The sequence below is a fragment of the Hemiscyllium ocellatum genome, chromosome 6, assembly GCF_020745735.1.
Source record: "Hemiscyllium ocellatum isolate sHemOce1 chromosome 6, sHemOce1.pat.X.cur, whole genome shotgun sequence".
Taxonomy (NCBI): Eukaryota; Metazoa; Chordata; class Chondrichthyes; order Orectolobiformes; family Hemiscylliidae; genus Hemiscyllium; species Hemiscyllium ocellatum.
Window position 1 is genome coordinate 47,631,357 of NC_083406.1, and position 20,735 is coordinate 47,652,091.

A 20,735-nucleotide genomic window follows, 5' to 3' on the forward strand; every position below is an offset into this window, starting at 1 on the left:
TTATGGATTTATTGCCTTATTTGAAGAGAAATGGTTAATTAGAATGAAAGTTTTATCTTCTTGCACAACTGTTACTCAGTCTGCTGGCAGATGTGGATATAAAAAGCTGAAACAGTGAAATGTTAATTTTTCTGGTTTTCTTTAAATCCAGAAGTGTTTTCACATATGGCTTTCCCTTTGTGTTGCAGCTTTTTGTAGTTTTTCTCCTGCTAAGTAATGTTCTGTTCTTTGTCCTCTCTTCCGAAATGAAAAACTTTGCATTTTCCCATATGATATTTGATTTGCCAACTTTATACCCATTTATTACATCTATCAATATCCCTATTTAAATTGTTTATGTCTCTTTCTGTCATCTGCAAATTAGTACATTTGCTTCTTTATTCTAAGTTATTAATTATATCCTGGAAGCAGTTGCTATCCCAGCACTGATCCCTATAGAACTCCAGTGATGACAGGTCACCAACCTGTAAAACAATTCCTTATCCCTGCTCACTGTTTTCTGCCCATTCAGCAGTTCTCTATCCAAGCTAATATATTATTCCAACACTATGGGCTTTCATCCTATGGCTTCACCTTTTTATAAAATCGTAGAATCCCTGCAGTGTGGAAGGAAACTATTCTGCCCTTAGATTCTACACTGATCATCCAAAGACAATCCTTTACAGATCCACCCCCTATCCTATACCTGTTACCCTACATTCCCTATGGCTAATCACCTAGCCTGCACATCCCTGGACACTATGGGCAATTTAGCATGGTCAGTCCACCTAAACTGCATATCCTTGGACTGTGAGGGGGAACTGGAGCACCTGGAGGAAACACACGCAGGGAGAATGTGCAAACTTCACACAGACAGGGTGGGTTGCGCTTCGGCGGGTCGGTGTGGACTTGTTGGGCCGAAGGGCCTGTTTCCACACTGTAAGTAATCTAATCTAATCTAATATCACATCCATGTTTCTGGCGCATTGAGGCAGCAGTGCTAACTATCGTGATGTCCATTTTCTGAACTACCTTGTTGAATGCCTATCAGAAATCCAAGTATAACACATCTACATCACTGACCACAGGTCTCCAGTCTGAAAAGCAACCTTCCACCATCATCCTCTGTCTCCGACCTTTGAGCCAGTCCTATATTCAAATGGCTAGTTCTCCCTGTATTCCATGTGATCTCACCTTGCTAACCAGTATCCGATGAAGAGCCTTGACAAATGCCTTACTGAAGTCCACGTAGATCACATCCACTGCTTTGCCCTCATCAATCCTCTTTGTTACGTCTTCAAAAGTTAGTGAGATATGATTTCCCATGCACATGTTGACAATCCCTAATCCTCAGTTTCCCAATCCTTTTCTCGAGGATGCAAGCTTTAATGGTCAAGGGACTAATTTGCTTTTCGCCCCATTACTTTGTCTGATACTACTTTTTCAGTGATTATAAAAGTACATAATTCCCCTTAAGCATTAAGGGGATGTTCAAAATATTTTCCATTATAAAGACTGCCGCAAAATATCTATGAAACTGCTCTTTCATTTCCGCGTTCCCAAAAATCATCTCTCTAGAATCATTTCCTAAAGGACCTATGTCAATTTGCCCTCTCTCTGTCTTTTGATATAAGCACTTATTGTCAGTGTTTATGTTGTTTATTAATTTGCCTCAGTTTATTTTCTCGATCTTTATTACCTTTTAGGTCCACCATTGTTGGATTTTTAATTTATCTCAATCTTTGGGGCTTTCACTGACTCTTTTGGGTGTTTTTTTTTCCAACATAATACTCTCCTAACTTCCTTGGTTAACCATGGTTAGTTTATCACTCTCTTAGAATCTTTCTGGATATATTTTTGTTGACAATCATGAATTACTCCATTAAATGTTGAACATTACTTGCTTACCTTCATCTTGTTTATCTATCAGTCAACTCAGTTCATTGTAATAAGGATTTCATTGTAAGTTAAAAATGACTGTTTCTACCTAGGTTTCTCACTCTTGGAGGGAGTATCAATTGCTATCATGTTATGATCACTACTTCCTTGGGAATGTTTTACTCAGAAATAATTTATTAAACCTGCGAAATTAACCATTACCTGATCCAAAGTGGCCTGACCCCTGGTCGGCTCTATGACACATTCTTTATGGAAATTATGCCTAATGCCCTCTGTGAATTCTTTGTTGCAGCAACCCTTCCCAGTTTAATTAGGTCAATCAACATGAAGATTAAAGTCGCCCATAATTATTGCTCTATTCTTTTTAAATAGTCCTATTATTTGTTGATTTAAAGCATTTCCGACAGAATTGTTACTGTTAGAGGGTCTGTACACTATTCCAACCAATGCCTTCTTTCCCTTGCTTTTTCTTTTTACCTCCATCTGAATGAACTCTATATCATCCAAGCTTAGATTGTCTCTCACAAGTATCAATTTATTTCCTATGAACAGTGCTATCCCACCATCTATTCAATCCCTTCTTTCTCTCTAAAAGATCAAATATCCCTGAGTGTTAAGTTTCCAGTTTTGATCTCCTTGTAACCATGTTGCTGTAATGGCAATAATCATATTCATTGACATAAATTTGTTCCATCAATTTGTCCATTTTATTTTGAATTAAGTCACAAAGTCAAAGAGATGTACAGCACGGAAACAGCCCCTTCGATCCCACTTGTACATGCTGACGAGATATCCCAACTCAATCTAGTTCCACATGTCAGCACTCAGCCCATATCCCTCCAAACCCTTCCTATACCCATCCAGAAGCCTTTTAAATGTTGCAATTGTACTAGCCTCCACCACTTCCTCTGGCAGCTCATTCCATACACTTACCACCCTCTGCATGAAAAAGTTGCCCCTTAGGTCTCTCCTATATCTTTCCCCTCTCACTCTAAACCTATGTCCTCTAATTCTGGACTCCCCCACCCTCATGATTTTATAAACCTCAATAAGGGGTCACCCCTCAGCCTCCAATGCTCCAGGGAAAACAGCCCCAGCCTATTCAACCACTTCCTATTGCTCAAAACTTCCAACTCTGGCAACATCCTTGTAAATCTTTTCTGAACCCTTTCAAGTTTCATATCATCTTTGAGATAGGAAGGAGACCAGAATTGCACACAATATTCCAACGTTGTCCGAATCAATGTCCTGTACAGCTGCAACATCACCTCCCAACTCCTCTACTCAATACTCTGATCAATAAAGAAAAGCATACCAAACATTTTCTTCGCTGACCTGTCTACTTGAAACTCTACTTTCAAGGAGCTATGAAACTGCACTCCAAGGTCTCTTTGTTCAGCAACACTCCCTAGGACCTTTTCATTAAGTCCTGCTAAGATTTGCTTTCCAAAAATGCAGCATCTTGCATTTATCTAAATTAAATTTCATCTGCTACTTGTCAGCCCACTGGCCCATCTGATCAAGATCCCGTTGTCATCTGAGGTAACCTTCTTTACTGTTCAATTTTGGTGTCATCTGCAAACTGACTAACTGTACCTGTTATGCTCACATCAAAATCATTTATATAAATGATGAAAAGCAGTGGACCTAGCACCAATCCTTGTGGCACTCCACTGGTCACAGGCCACCAGTCTGAAAAACAACCCTCCACCACCACCCTGTGTCTTCTACCTTTGAGCCAGTTCAGTATCCAAATGGCTAGTTCTCCCTGTATTCCATGAGATCTAACTTTGCTAACCAATCTCCCATCAGGAACCTTATCAAATGCCTTACTGAAGTCCATATAGATCACATCTACTGCTCTGCCCTCATCAATCTTCTTCTTTGTTACTTCATCAAAAAACTCAGTCAAGTTTGTGAGACATGATTTCCCACACACAAAGCCATGATGACTATCCCTAATCAGTACTTATCTTTCCAAGTACATGTACGTCCTGTCCCTCAGGATTCCCTCCAACAACTTGCCCACCACCAACGTCAGGCTCACTGGTCTATAGTTCCCTGGCTTATCCTTATCACCTTTCTTAAACAGTGGCACCACATTAGCCAACCTCCAGTCTCCAGCACCTCCTCTGTGAGTGTTGATGATACAATTATCTCAACAAGAGGCCCAGCAATCACTTCTCTAGCTTCCCAAAGAGTTCTGGGGTACACCAAATCAGGTTTTGGAGATTTATCCACTGTTATGCGTTTCAAGACATCCAGCACTTCCTCCTCTAATTTGGACCTTTTTCAACATGTCACCATCTATTTCCCTACATCCTACATCTTCCATGTCCTACATTCTATATCTTCCACAGTAAATACTGATGCAAAATATTTGTTTAGCATTTCCACCATTTTCTTCACTCCACACAAAGGCCACCATGTTGATCTTTGAAGGGCCCTACTCTCTCCCTAGTTGCCCTTTTGTCCTTAATGTATTGGTAAAAACCATTTGGATTCTCCTTAACTGTATTTGCCAAATGTCCCCTTTTTGCCCTCCTGACTTCCCTCTTAAGTATACTCCTACTGCCTTTATACTCTAAGGATTCATTTGATCTGTCTTGTCTATACCTGACATATGCTTCCATCTTTTTCTTAACTGAAATCTCAATTTCTTTTAGTCATCCAGCCTTCCCTACACCTACCAGCCTTTTCTTTCACCCTAACAGGAATATACTGTCACTAAACCCTCGTTATCTCATTTCTGAAGGCTTCCCATTTTCCAGCTGTCCTTTACCTGCGAACATCTGCCCCCAATTAGCTTTGGAAAGTTCTTGCCTAATATTGTCAAAATTAGCCTTCTTCCAATTTAGAACTTCAACTTTTAGATCTGGTCTATCTTTTTCCATCACTATTTTAAGACTAATCGAATTATGGTCGCTGGCCCCAGAGTGCCTCCCCACTGACACTTCAGTCACCTTCTCTGCCTTATTTCCCAAGAGTAGGTCAAATTTTGCACCTTCTGTAGTAGCTACATCCACACATTGAATCAGAACTTAAATTCTTCTCCATCTAAACCCTTTACACTATGGCAGTCCCAGTCTATGTTTGGAAAGTTAAAATCCCCAAACATAACCACCCTACGATTCATACAGATAACTGAGATCTCCTTACAAATCTGTTTCTCAATTTACCTCTGACTGTTAGGGGTCTATAATACAATCCAAATAAGGTGATCATCCCTTTCTTTTGTCTTTCTTATGACCTGAATGTATTTCCAGGAATATCCTCCCTAAGTACAGCTGTAATGCTATACTTTATTGAAAACACCTCTCCCCCTTCTCTCTTGCCTCCCTTTCTGTAGCATTTGTATCCTGGAACATTAAGCTGCCAGCCCTGTCTATCCCTGAGCCACATTTATGTAATTGCAATGATATCGCAGTCCCATATTCCTAACCATGCCCTGAGTTCATTTGCCTTCCCTGTTAGACCTCTTGCATTGAAATTAAAGCAATTTAATTTATACATCCTACCTTGTTCTCTGTTTTGTCTCTGCCCGTCCTGACTATTTGACTCGCTTCTTTTCTCAATTGTACCAGTCTCAGATCGATCTCTTTCCTCACCATCTCCCTGGGACCACCCCACCATGTTACTAGCTTAAATCCTCCTGAGCAGCTCTAGCAAATCTCCCTGCCAGTATATTAATCCCCGGCCAATTCAGGTGCAATCCATCCTTCTTGTACAAGTCACTTTTACCTCAGAAGAGATTTCAATAATCCAAAAATGTGAATCCTTCTTCCGTACATCAGCTCCTCAGGCATGCATTCATCTGCTCTATCATCCTATCCCTAGCCTCACTAGCTTACAGCACTGGGAATAATCCAGATATTACTACTCTCGAGGATCTCCTTTTTAAATTCCTGCCTAACTCTCTGAAATCTCCATTCAGAATTTCATCCATTTGCCTTCCTACATCATTGCACACATTGGAACCAATGACCTCCTGCTGGTCCCTCTCCCCTTTGAGAACATTCTGCACCCTCTCTGAGACTTCCCTGATCCTGGCACCAGGAAGGCAACACACCATTCTGATTTTTCGCTGCTAGCCAGAGAAACATCTGTCCCTGCATTGGACTAGGAAGTCCCCTACACAATTGATCTTTTGGAACCCGACGTACCCCTCATTGCATTTGAGCCAGTCTCGATATCAGAAACTTGGCTGTTCTTGCTACAGTCCCCAAGAATCCATCACTCCCTACATTTTCCAAAACAGCCTACTTGTTTGAAATGTGGTAAGCCACAGAAGACTCCTTCACTCTCACTCTCACTCTCACTCTCACTCTCACTCTCACTCTCACTCTCACTCTCACTCTCACTTGCACTGACCTCACCATGTGTTTCCTTTGTCTGTTTCTCTCCCTTTTAAAAGGGCTGTTGTTTTGACTTTTTTTCTCCAAATTTTGAAAACAATGCAACAGCATATAAAACAGTAATTGCCACTCCTGGAATTTGAGAAATCACCTCTAACACCTAAAATACCTCAAAAAAAAAGCACTCTGTTACAACCAGAAATTTTTCCCATCCTCCATCTTGGATTACCCAGAATCCTCTGGCTGTCCAGCAGAACCTATTTCGTCTTTTTACCTAAATGCAGAAAGTGTTGGCTGTTTGTGAGCCAGCTGTGTACCACATGCTGTACTGGTGTGTAATCAAGAAAATGAATGTCTAATCTCTTCTTTATGTTGGTACTTGCACCCTACATCATCTCTCAGTTCAACAGGAGCTTCAGAGTAATTGAAGATTTAATTTACTACTTTGGTCACTTCTTAGAATTGCTAGGTTTAAAATTCACAATTTCATTTAACTAGGCTGTCTACTGTGCATTTAGAATAGAAGTCTGTTGACCTTTATTTGTTTTATTTAATCTAGCTTGAAGTTTCTGGAATACAGTTAGCTCCATTGTTAAAAGATATTAAGTATATAACATTCCAGAAATCCTTGTAGTTGATCTCGATTAAACCAATAGCTCAATCTATAATGGGAGTTCATTATGACCTCTGTTAAATGTCTTCAGATGTCTGTCTTTCATCTGATTTAATAATGAGTGCTACCAAATTCTCTCTGATCTTTCGATCTCAATAGAGTTTCAGGTTATTAAATCAAACTGAAACTCTTTTGTACATAGTGATATTTTATTCTTGTTTACCAAATCATTGAGGTAAGTAATAAACAATGGAACTGGCAAGCATGATAGTCTTTTAACTTTATTCAAAAAAGTTATGAAAGCTGGAAATCAAAAACAAATATAGAAAATTCTAAAGAAACTCAGCAGGCCTGGTAACATTGTGAGGAAGCATCATACCAACCTGAAACACTAACTCTGTTGCTCTCTCTACAGATAACAACATTACTCTCATCTTCCCCAACTATCAGTAACCCCTAACTGCCACCATTCATTTATATTTGCCCTCACTTCATGTCACTAACAACCCTTCTAATGTCTTGACACTTTCGATATTACCACTGCCTGATGCTCCATACATCTCCCAGTTGCCAGATATTGTGAATTGTGCTCTACAATTGCTTTTAATTGGGATTTGGTCCCAACACAAAGTTGGCTAGTCCAGCTGCTACTGTGCTCAAAAGCTGTTAATAAAATTTAATAAAATAAAAGCTTCACGTTTTCAGAGATCAAATGACTGTATGCCTGTCTTGGATGCTATAAAAAGCTCCAGATTTCCAGCTCAGAAGATCAATACCTGATAGGAACACTGAAGTTATGTTAAGATTGACTTGGCAAGATGAAACACATCTAGCAGACAAGGGAGGAACACATGGCCAGACTGTTAAACACCATGACCTGTCCAGGAAAGAAAGAACAAATGGCATCGATGTGACACCATTCACAACTTCAGATTTCCCAATGCACTGTACAGCCAAAGAAAACATGCTGTCCAATGTCGCGGGTAACATTGTGACTTTACACAGCCAGCTCCCACAAATAGAACTACATTTGGGGGTTAGATATAGGGGAGCACTCTCTGATCTTCTTTGTAAAAAGACATTGGGCTCTTTTACATTCACCCGAACAGCTAAATGGAATCTTGATTTAATGTTTGAGCGACTACCAGTTCTATCTACATGTGAGGAACATTTGACACCTAACATAAATGGACATCCATAACTAATGCTTTTAGGCCTTTCAGGTCTGAGATATCTTTCCAACTATTACAAGGCACAGCTATATTTTCTACCACATCAAACACCTGATATTCTGTTCTCACTGCTGAAACTATCAAAGTGGCATGAAACAAAAAGCATCTCTGTGGCTCCATACTTGAAAACTTTACTTTTGAAAGAAATGTAATGGTAAACCTGTCATGTTTGCTTTTAACCTCAAAGTATCAGTCCCCCAAGGGTTGATCTGAAATCAGATCCTTCTTCCCAGCTAGTTTTTTCAATGTGGATATGGCAATCTTAACCCTGATTATCATACCTTTTAAACTGCCTTCAGTTAGCAGGTTCCTCAGATAACCTTGTCTATGGACATTGAGGGCTTGTTATGCATTCAAAATTACTTAATAGAATTGGACCATGTCTTTAAATAGTCAGTCGCTATAATATAGCAACATGAGCAGAAATCCATGAGAAAGTCACTTGATTTGTTTGCCAGGTTTCTCCCATTCCCTCGACTCGCTTCCTTAATTCCAAAGCCCTCACTCTCTCATGAGTATTGTTTGCCCTGAGGCACATTTCTCAATAGCTATTCCTTACATGTGAGTCTAGTAGTAGACTGTTGAAACATGGGAAACTTCACCGTCAAACAAAATTGTGTCCTTTCATGATATCTGATGATGTCTCATAATATCATTGGATTGAATGCAGCAATAGCAACCTTTGGTTTTGCTTTAACACAGGAGCACTGAGGCAGTGCAACTTTGATACAACTTTGAAAAGGCCCAATTAAATAATCAACCACTGATCCTGTTAAAACAAATTTCTTCCACTTCCAGATCATTCAGTTATGCAATTCACTATTCAGTGGCATTTAAAATTAAGAATTTAATTTTCAACATTTTTTCAAAATTTGTGTTGCTGGTTAGGACATTCAATCATTTTTGGCTTTGTATATAGTCTCAACTGCATTTTCACAGGTCTGTTACTTATAGATGCCTTATTACTTTTATTGCAGGACTTATGTACTACTCCTTGTACTAGAGCAGCCTTGCTTAGTAGTATTTTTATAACAGTAAGTAGAATCAGTTGAATATTTCAGTTGAATAAAGGGCACTATGGAGCTATGAGGGAGGAGCTGGCCAAAGTTCAATAGTGCAATACCTTAGCAGGGATGACAGTGGAGGAACAGTGGCAGATATTTCTGGGTATAATGCAGAAGATGCAGGATCAGTTCATTCCAAAAAGGAAGAAAGATCCTATGAGGAGGCGGGGTGGCTGTGGCTGACGAGAGAAGTTAAGAAACATATAAAGTCAAAAGAGAAAAAGATAGGTGGGAAAACGGAGGACTGGGAAGCTTTTAAAGAACAACAGAGGATTACTAAGAAGGAAATACACAGAGAAAAAAATAAGGTACGAAGGTAAACTGGCCAATAATATAAAGAAGGATAGTAAAAGCTTTTTTACGTATGTGAAAGGGAAAAAATGGTTAAAACTAAAACTGGGCCCTTGAAGACAGGAACAGGGGAATATATTATGGAGAATGAAGAAATGGCTGAAGAATTGAATTGGTACTTCAGATCTGTGTTCACTGGAGAAGACACAAGCAATCTCCCAGCGGTAACAGTGGCTGAAGGACCTGAACTGAAGGGAATTTATATTTGTCAGGAATTGGTGTTGGAGAGACTGTTAGGTCTGAAGGCTGATAAGTCCCCGGGGCCTGATGGTCTACTTCCCAAGGTACTGAAGGAGGTGGCTCTAGAAATCATGGATGTATTGGTGATTCTTTTCCAGAGTTCGATAGATTCAGGATCAGTTCCTGCTGATTGCAGCGTGGTTAATGTTGTACCACTTTTTAAGAAAGGAGCGAGAGAGGAAGCAGGAAATTATAGACCAGTTAGTCTGACCTCAGTGGTGGGAAAGATGCTAAGTCAATTATAAAGGCTGAAATTACGACACATCTGGATAGCAGTAACAGGATTGGTCAGAGTCAGCATGGATTTATGAAGGGGAAATCATGCTTGACTAATCTTTTGGAATTTTTTGAGAATGTAACTCTGAAGATGGACAAGGGAGATCCAGTGGATGTAGTTTACCTGGACTTTCAGAAAACCTTTGATAAAGTCCCACATAGGAGGTTAGTGAGCAAAATTAGGGCGCATGGTATTGGGAGCAAAATACTGACTTGGATTGAAAATTGGTTGGCTAACAGGAAACAAAGAGTAGTGATAAACAGCTCCCTTTCGGAATGGCAGGCAGTGACCAGTGGGGTACCGCAGGGATCAGTGCTGGGACTGCAGCATTTTACAATATATATTAATGATATAGAAGATGATATTAATAGTAACATTAGCAAAATTGCTGATGATACAAAGCTGGGTGGCAGGGTGAAATGTGATGAGGATGTTAGGAGATTACAGGGTGACCTGGGCACATTAGGTGAGTGGACAGATGCATGGCAGATGCAGTTTAATGTGGATAAATGTATGGTTATCCACTTTGGTGGCAAGAACAGGAAGGCAGATTGCTACCTAAATAGAGTCAAGTTAGGTAAGTACAAAGAGATCTGGGTGTTCTTGTACACCAGTCAATGAAGGCAAGCATGCAGGTACAGCAGGTAATGAAGAAGGCTAATAGCATGCTGGCCTTCATAACAAGAGGGATTGAGTATAGAAGCAAAGACGTTCTTCTGCAGCTTTACAGGGCCCTGGTGAGACTGCACCTGGTGTATTGTGTGCAGTTCTGGTCTCCAAATTTGAGGAAAGACATTCTGGCTATTGAGGGAGTGCAGCGGAGGTTCACGAGGTCAATTCCTGGAATGGCGGGACTATCTTATGTTGAAAGATTGGAGCGACTGGGCTTGTATACCTTGAATTTAGAAGATTGAGAGGGGATCTGATTGAGACATATAAGATTATTAAAGGATTGGACACTCTGGAGGCAGGAAACATGTTTCCGCTGATGGGTGAGTGCCAAACCAGAGGACACAGCTTAAAAATAAGGGGTAGGCCATTTAGGACAGAGATGAGGAAAAACTTCTTCACACAGAGAGTGGTGGCTGTGTGGAATGCTCTGCTCCAGAGGGCAGTGGAGGCCCAGTCTCTGGATTCCTTTAAGAAAGTGTTGGAGAGAGCTCTCAAGGATTGTGGAATCAAGGGTTATGGAGATAAGGCAGGAACAGAATACTGATTGAGGATGATCAGCCATGATCATAATGAATGGTGGTGCAGGCTCGAAGGGCAGAATGGCCTACTCCTGCCCCTATTGTCTATTGTCTATTGTCTAATCAGTTCTATCTCCAAACAGAAGCCTTTCCTTAAATCTCTCCAAAAAGGCTTGTTTCTCATTGTAGTCACAAACACATAAAATCTACAGCACAGAAAAAGAGCCTTCTGCCCATTGCATCAGCATCAGTTGAAAACAACCACCTTACTATTCTAATCCCATTTTACAGCATTTAGCCCATAGGTTGAATGTCTTGCCATTGTAAGTTAATATCTAAATACTACTTAAATGTTATGAGGGTTTTTTCCCCTACCACCCTTAAAGGCAGTAGGTTCCAGATTTTCACCGCCCTCTTTGTGAAGTTGTTTCTCCTCACATATCTAAATCTTTTGCCCTTTCCTGAAATCTTGCCCGAGGTCACTGAACCCTCCATGTAGGGGAAAGATTTCTTCCATCTACCCTATCATGACCCTCATACTTCTTAATCATATCCCCTCTCAATCTCTTCTGCTGTTAGAGAATGAACCCTATTCTGTCTAATCCCACTTCATAACTGAAACTCTCCAGCCAGGCAACTTCCTACTAAATCTATCCTGCATCCTCTCCAATTACCTCACATCCCTCCTATAAAGTGAATTTGAGAACTGCACATGATACTCTATTGTTGCCTAATCAACATTCTTTAATGTTCCAACATCAAAGATCCCTGCGCTTAAACTCTGACTCAACCAATAAAAGCAAGAGTACCATATGTAGACACAGTGGATAAATGGTTAGTACTGCTGCCTCACAGTACCAGGGACTTGAATTAGATTCCACCCTTTGGTGACTGTGTGGACTTTGCTAATTTTTTCCAAATCTGTGTGTGTTTCCCGTAGATTTTCTGGTTTCCTTCAAAAACCCAGAGATGTGTAGGTTAGGTGGATTGGTCATACTGCCCATACTGTCCAGAGCAGTGAAGGCCACGTGGATTAATTGTGGGAAATGTAGGATTACAGGGATGGGTTTGGGGGGGGGGGCGCGGGGAGGAAATCGAGAGTCACTGTTGACTCACTGGGTTAAATGGCCTGCTTCCACACTGCAAAGGCTCTATGATTATGCCATCTTATTTACTTTATCCATCTGTCCTGATACATTGAGGAACTGAAGTACATGCATACGCACATCACTTTGATCCTTGGTACTGTCTAGTCTCCTACCATTCATTATGTATTCCTTTGCCTTGTATGTCTTGCCCAAGTGTATCATCTCACATTTATCCAGATTAAACTCCATTTGCCATTGATCAGCCATCTGACCAGCCTATCTATATCTTCTTGTAATCTAAGTCTACCTCCTCTGTAGTTAAAAATCCACTAATATTTTGAATCATCTGCAACCTAACTTATCAACCCTCCAACATTTAAGTCAAAAAGTTGTCATTGAGTATTTTAATTAATATTATTTACTAGGTGAGTTGAACTTTAAGAAATCCTGGGCTTCGGTAGTGTTTAGGAACATGTAAACATATGATTTAGAGCAAGAATCAACTACTCCGCCCCCAAGTCTGCTCCACCATTCAGTAAGATCATGAGTGACTTGATTGTGACATCAACTCCACATTCCTGTTTACTCTGATAACCTTGTTTATCAAAGATTCAAAAACTCTTATTCCATTGACCTTTGAGGAAAAGAGTTCCAAAGACTCATGACCCTTCTGTGAGAAAGAATTTTTTCTTCATTTGTCTTAAATTTATTTTTAAGCAGTGACCCCAGCTATAGATTGTCCCCCAAGAGAAAACATCCTCTCCACATCCACCATGTCAACAGTAATCAAGTTGCCTTTCTCTTCTCAGCTCCAGTGGATGCAAGTCTAGCCTCTCCAACTATTCCTCAGACAATGTGTGCCATAGTGCCACAATGGTAAGCACCACTGCCTCACAGTGCCAGGGATCCAGCTTCAATTCCAGCCATAGACAACCGTTTGTGTGTAGTTGCACATTCTCCCTGTTTTTCTGCAGGTTTCCTCCGGGTGGTCTGCTTCCCCCCCACACCGCCACCTTCCCCCCCACCACCACCACCACCACCACAGTCATGAGGATGTGGAATTTAGATGGAATGGTCCATGCTAGAAACTGCCTATCGTGTGCAGGTTAGATGGGATGGTCAAGATAAAAACTCCATTTGGGGTTATGAGGATGGGGTGGGATGCTCTATGGAATATCAGTGCAGATGTGATGGGCCAAATGGCCTCTTTCTGCACTTAGGGATACTATGAACTACAAATGTGATCAAAAATAATCACCATCCCAGCCATTGGGTCTGGTAAACCTTCACGACTGACTTTTCTCCTTATACATATGGCTTGTGATCAGTATGAAAATTAAACATAGGTTATAACCTGTTACTTTCATTTTGGTACTGTTTGAAAAGGGATGCCAATTTTTTCCATTAAAAAAATCACATCAATTCTATGTAGGGTTGTCATGAAGTAGCATCGAGAGCGTGGTGCTGAAAAAGCACAGCAGGTCATGCAGCATCCGAGGAACAGAAGAGTCGATGTTCCGGGCAAAAGCCCTTCATCAGGCATGGCTCGTTGAGGATTCCTGATGAAGTTCTTTTGCCCGAAGCATCGAATCTCCTGCTTCTCAAGATGCTACCTGACCTGCTGTGCTTTTCCAGCACCACACTCTCAACTCTAATCTCGAGCATCTGCAGTCCTCAATTTCTCCCTGTCATGAAGTGGCAGCTAGTGTGCACAGTTTACATAAATAATCTTTAAAATCATTTTTTTCTGGGGAAATGCATTGCATTGTTCATGTAATTTGAACTAAAAGGGATAGCCTGCAAAATGTATTGAATAAAAAATTTTGCAACAGAGGTAGATGAAAAATATACTAAAAAGGTTGTTAACAAAGATAAATAAGAAGGTGATAAATAAATCTATAGGTAACTGTAGAGTCAGGAAGAGGAGAAATGGCAAACCTCTTCGAGAACATTGTCCGGCACCATTGAGTCATCTTATAACTTAGAATAGTAAGGTGCTTGATTTTGACCAGCATAGTCTCAGTAGGCCAAAGTGCTGTGGACCTCTATGACTCTATGATAACTGCTCAGAGTTGGTAGCTGTTTTTCTTGTAGCATTTGAGAACATTACAAGAAGAGGGATCTTAGTGAGACTGAGTGCTGAGGAATCCTACTAATCACCTTAATTATGACAATGGTCTTCAAGAAGCGATGGCATGATTTTTGGAAGCCAGAGATGCATAGAATTATCAGGAAACAGCTAACTGAGTCCTCTGTATAGTTGCTGGATGGCCTTGGGAGACTACAATGAGAGGATGCAACAAATTACTTTTTTAGGATGTCAGAAGACAGACAAATATTAAGTTGTCAAACAAAGATTAAATTGTTGGATTCTGTGCTTGGTGTTTGTGTTAATGTTTGTTTAGTTGTGTGGGAGAAAGAAGGAGAACCAGATGTAACAGCAGGAGAGGAGATGGTACCAAGCTTCAAATAGGGGAAGTTCCTCTTTATCATTTTTTCATCTACCATCCTGTTGCATAACAGAATGACAAAGGTAGGCTCATGCAAGGAAATGAAAGGCTTCTGATTTGTAAGCCACGCTGATCAAAATTTATTGCTTCCTGGTCAACATGTTAAATGGCCTTGGTCCCATTGATAGTCCCTAGATCTTCCTGAAAACTTCCAAGTATTCAAATAAGACTTCACTCAAGCGGACCTTTTCTAATTGAAAAATGTTAAGCCAATCAAGGTGAATTTTTTTCATCCAATTTTGTCCCGTCAAATTTGGGCTGAAACCTTTTACAACAGCAGTGGTAATTGAACCAGTAGCTTCTCATTAGAGACCAAAACTGAAGTTGCACCCTTAATCGGTAGGCATTTCCTGGTATAGTTTGCACCCCAGATGACGTTTTATGCAAATTTAAGATTGGAGTCCAGAGAGAATTTTGGTAAAGTCTAGTTCGGCAATCACTGAGATAGTCACGCGGTGTCAGCTTCCATTAGAATTGGGTGACCATTTAACCAGAAGTATATTTTGATTGGCTCTGAATTAGAGGTTGCTAAGAAACTGAACTGTTCCAAACCAGTTGTAAGTGGACCTTCCAGGATTTGCACTCTCCAAAATGCCAGCCAATGAGTTCTCTTACTCAATTCAGCCCTGGTGGGACCCTTGTTGTCTCAAGTCCATATACCGGCAGTAAAGAAATAGCCAGCTGGCCTGGATTCTCAAGAAAATTTTAAGCGAGGCTGAGGCTTGGCCTTGCTTTGAGGTTTTGCTGTGGGCTGACCTAGAGTCCCTATGTTCACGATATGTCCTGAGTGAGGTTATGCAATTGCCGTCACTTAAGTGGTGTTTCCCATGTTTAGTCAGCCTGGCAAGAGTGTCCACTTCCATCAGCATAGCCTGTAACTCTAATGCTCCACTTGCCACATTTTTTAATAACAAAGCCAGTAGTCGTGTCTGTTTGAAGAACAGTTGGGCTTCAGCCGAGTAGATGCTTTTGTATGATCACATCATTAATCCCACATACCATACGGTTTCTCAGCATCTCAGTTAGGATTAAACCAATATCACATGCCTCTGCCGCTCGTCTTAACCTAGTCAAACATCCCATATGGTTTACCCTGGTTCTTGAACTGTTGAGTAAAACAGATAGCCTCTCAGAATGAGAGAAGGCTCAGGGTCATAATACTCCTTAGCTAACTCCATCAACTCTTGAAAGTTTAGTATAAGGCTACTAAGAACTGAAAAAGCTGCAGGTCCATAAGCTGTCAGGAGAATTGCTCATTGCTTTTCACCTGCCCCAATGTCATTTCCCCTGACAAAATAACACAGTATTTCCACATACTGGGCCCAGTGGGATCAAATGAGTCAAGCCTCCCAATTAGCAGCATGATGCCAGAAATGCTTATCCCAATTCAAAGATGACTGTTGCAAGCAAATTTCTTCAGGAGCATGATTTTCTCTCAGTGCCACTGAAATAACTCCACAAACACTGGTGCCTCATCACCGAGTCACCCTTTATTTACAAATGCATAATGCATGACACTGATGTGGTTCTGTTCGCCGAGCTGGGAGTTTGTGTTGCAACGTTTCGTCCCCTTTCTAGGTGACATCCTCAGTGCTTGGGAGCCTCCTGTTAGCGCTTCTGTGATGTTTCCCCCGGCATTTATAGTGGCTTGTCTCTGCCGCTTCCGGTTGTCAGTTGCTGTCCGCTGCAACTTAGTGCCATGCCTCTAAGAAAAATGGCACTCATCCACAGATTCTATCAACAAACACATCGACTTGGACCCAATATACTGGCCACTTCAGTGGACAGCAACTGACAACTGGAAGCGGCAGAGACAAGCTACTATAAATGCCGGAGGAAACAACACAGAAGCACTTCACAGGAGGCTCCCAAGCACTGAGGATGTCACCTAGAAAGGGAACGAAATGTTTGCAACACAAACTCCCAGCTCGGCGAACAGAACCACAACAATGAGCACCCGAGCTACAAATCTTCTCCCAAACTTTGAACATGACACTGAGCTAGCTAGTTCAGAGTTGGCTCCTGCAGTGAACAGAACCCCTGACACCTCATTTATCTTTTTTTCTTTTATTTTTTCTTTTTTTATATTTTTCTTACACTACCGCCTAACTGTGGTAGTGTTTATTTTATCCCCAGCACCAATGTTGTGTGTGTGAAGGTGCGGAGCTCCCTTTTTACTTTTTTTTAAACTGATCTCCATTTATTTATTTATTTTTAAAATTAACCCCCCATACTACTGCCTAACTGCGGTAGTGCTTAGACACCCCATTTATATCTGTCAACCAGGACTCCCTGATTGAACCAAGTTGACAGCCCCAATCACAGAACTCATGTTCTATGAGATTCACCTCGCGTTGCAATCACAGCTGAAAGATTTATTGAAGGATTAGCTGTTTTCAACTTGTGGATGCGTTTGTTTTCAGAAGTGATGAAATACTTAAGAGTTAAATGTATTGAAAGGGCTTTCATGAAAGGGGCTTATTAAAAAATAAATTCTGTACTATATATTTGGAACATTATTTTATTTCATCTTTACCTCAGATGGATATTCAATGAGTTAGCAAGAAGGGCACAAGCTTAAAAAGTTGTTGCTGGAATAGGCTGAAGCTTGGGTTGGCATTTGTTGATGTATAGTTAGTATGGGACTCCCAGGATCTGTGCAGATGGTTAACACAAAGTTGGCGGAAGAACTAGAAATGGCATTGGGAGGTGGGGACTAGGCTTGGTATATGTTATGTGTTGAAATGAATGGGGTGATGAGTGAGTGAGATGGAGAAGGGTATAAAGTCTAACATTTAACGAAACAACAGGGATGAAGTTGCACAGAACCAAAATGAGATTGTCTCAATAATTGGCAGCTTGTGCATCTGACTCTGATCTATGTTTAGGATATTGGATCGAGCACTGTCATACAAAGTAAAAATAACATCTTTTGAGAATTTTCACCTGGAGCAGGAAATTGAACTGTAAAATTTCTTAACTCAAGCTGTCTGCCTGCCAAGAGAGCAAATATTTGCCCCACAATGTCCCAAACCTTTAATACAATCCACAGGATTAGATCAATCCTCAATTTTTTTTAAACTTCAAAGGAATCCAAGCAAAGTTGATGAAGCCTGTAGTCATAATTTAACCCTTTAATCCTTGGTCTCATGAAATGACAGTCATTTGTCATTGGAAGAAGCTTCAAGAGATGTTTCAGAAATATTGATAGCTTTGCTCTGTTATTAACCTTTATTTCAGTCTTCTTTAAATCAACTACTTCATCTTGGTGAATTCCTGTTGGAAAACTATTTGTCTTTCTGGAAAGTTCTGGGGGACAACAAATGCAAAGAAAAAGGAAACAGTGGCTCCTTTTACAGCTCCATGCTTTCCGTGTAATGAACCTCGTTGTGTACATTTTTTTAAACAACTTTCAAAATTATTTCCACTTATTTTCTTTTCCAGAAGAGTGGAATCTGAGGTGAGATTTCCTGACTCTGATGGTTTAAGGTTTACATTCATATTGTGTCATTTGAAAAAAAAAGAAATCCATTGTCTTTTGTATGATTTAAGGCTTATTATTGTTTTGCTCCCTGCACGGAGTGCCTGTGATTGTCTGAAGCCTTGTAATGCTGAATGCCCTTTAAAAAATGGCATTAGTTGATCCGAATTGGTTAGGCTTGTTTAAGCAAGGACTTGGTGTCAGCTGACTCTTCAGCCACTCCTCTTATAGTCTTTCCTCTCAAAAAAGATGAGTTGATACCAAGGAAATTAATTATCTTCCTTTAACTCAACAGGTCATTCCAACACTTGGATGTATCCGTGCACTAATGAAGATGATGTATTGTCCCTACTGCCATGGCCTCCCCACTGTGAAACCTTGCAACAACTACTGTCTGAATGTAATGAAGGGCTGCCTGGCCAATCAGGCTGATTTGGATACAGAGTGGAATCTCTTTGTTGGTAAGAACAAATGTTATATCATTTTGAATAATTCAGAAAAAATATTGTGAATGTTATCTGGTAATTCTTTTAAAAAGATGCACTGTTTACTACTAATATTATGGTGATATTTTTCTTGATCTCCAAAAATACAGATGCTATATCACATTGGCAGTCAATTAAAAGTAAAAATGACCATGGTGCCGAACTGACTGACATCTAATCTAAATGCATCATTTTTTCCTTCTGTGAAGGAGATGTAAACTGTACCTCTGGTCAAAGCTGCAAATTGTCATTTGCTAATTAACAATTTGCCTGCATTATTTACATGAGTCAGCGATGTTCTGGAGAACACAAGTAGTATTTGTGTATTAATCTTAAAATGACAGGCATCCTCAGATTTCCTTCAAACAATGTTTGCTGATGATTTCCATGTAAATAATCAGCATTTTTGGTGGTGACAACTTATGAATGGCCAATGTATTACATTCCATGCTTCTATGGCTAGACGTGTGTAGTGCTTAGAGGAAATATGATTTTATTATACCCAGGCACATTATAGAGTTGTTTTTTTCTCTCAATAATTGTACGCTGTATTTGCAATAAGTAGTGATGCATGTAGAAAATAAAACAAAGTAGATACTTGTGCATTTCTTTACCTTGCTTTTGTAATTTTGCATTTGTAATAGCCTCACACTCATACAGCACAGAAACAGTAATGCACTGTCCTGCAGAAATAAGAGAAAGTTGAAGAATATTTTCTTTTTCTCAGCTTAATTCATTTGTAACCACCAGTGAAAGGCTAAGGTGAAGAATGAAACCTTAGACAGTCACCTTGTATGCTATTAATAGCTGCAGCTGTATCACTTGTGACTAAACTAAAGGCCCTCTTCTTTCAGTATAATAAGTTATGGTTTCAACTCAATGAATTAAAATAAACCACATCAGCTTCCTGTTTTAGTGGAAAATCAGTAAGGAAAGGAGAGCAGTCCCAAGTAAATATAGCAATCCTTCGTGCTCTGGAAGCAGAGAGAACATTTAAGAAAGAAAGAGCCAACATACACTCACTGCACATAGAGTACCAAGGGAAACATTTAAAAGAACTCAGCTGTGCATTGATAAAACTTAGACTAGTTCAACTGCAGATGTCTTAAATTTATGTGATAAGAATTATTCTTCTGGCAATTTATTTCCATTAACATGTTTATCAAAAAATTGTATTTAATAATTGTATTATTTAAAAGCTTTCAGTAATGGTCAGCCTGGACATTAAATACATATAACTCACAGCAAGTATAAATTTCTGAATGGCTAGGGAGAAAAACAGCAAAGGAACTATCACAAACAAACAATTATCTAGCATCATATGGGATACAAGGTGCATCAATTTTACTTTAATATCAAAAATATCTCCAGAATAAATATCATTGTACATTCGAATGTTTTCCTCTTTATTATTAATTCTTCCTGTTGTTTGAGTGCAGATTTTCATCTTTTGCTTTCCTATCCGTCTTTCTTTGAGGTAATTGGAGTTTATTCACCTGAGATAGTTTGGAGAAATGCCACAGTATTCATATTTTTAAGAAAATTAATTGATAAATTATTTTTAAATCACAATAAAATTTTCATCCATCTGGTCTAGCTGCTACTAATACCTGGGCAATCAGCCAGCTTTCAAATCACTAGAGATTTGGTATATGGCAAGGTGTGAATCTCCTTCCTAGCTTTTTAATGATAGAATCCTTTTTTTTCTCTGTCCGCTAGGCAATAATTTGGGAGCAGAGCAACTTGGCAATTCAACTTTCATTTGTCCTTCACTCAGACATGATTTTCAGAGACTATGCTCTAGTTGTAGAATCTCACTTGATGGGAATTAGTCTGGGATATCATGCATGGTAGCAAAGCACTGCAGATTCTGGAAATCAGATCTAAAAACAGATAATGCAGGAAACTCTCAGCAGGACAGGCAACAGCTGTGAAGAGAAAAAGAGTGAACATTTCAGGTCAATGACACTG

The 20,735-nt window shown here is 39.9% G+C and overlaps 1 protein-coding gene across 2 annotated transcripts in view; it reads left to right on the top strand.

Annotated features, from left to right (window-relative positions):
• gpc6a (glypican 6a) overlaps window positions 1-20,735 on the top strand; it is a 1,030,971-nt gene that overhangs the window by 761,906 nt on the left and 248,330 nt on the right. For both annotated transcript variants that reach the window (XM_060825936.1, XM_060825937.1), the window contains exon 4: window positions 18,575-18,740. In XM_060825936.1, coding sequence (XP_060681919.1) covers window positions 18,575-18,740 — 166 coding nt within the window. The remainder of the gene's footprint in view (window positions 1-18,574; window positions 18,741-20,735) is intronic.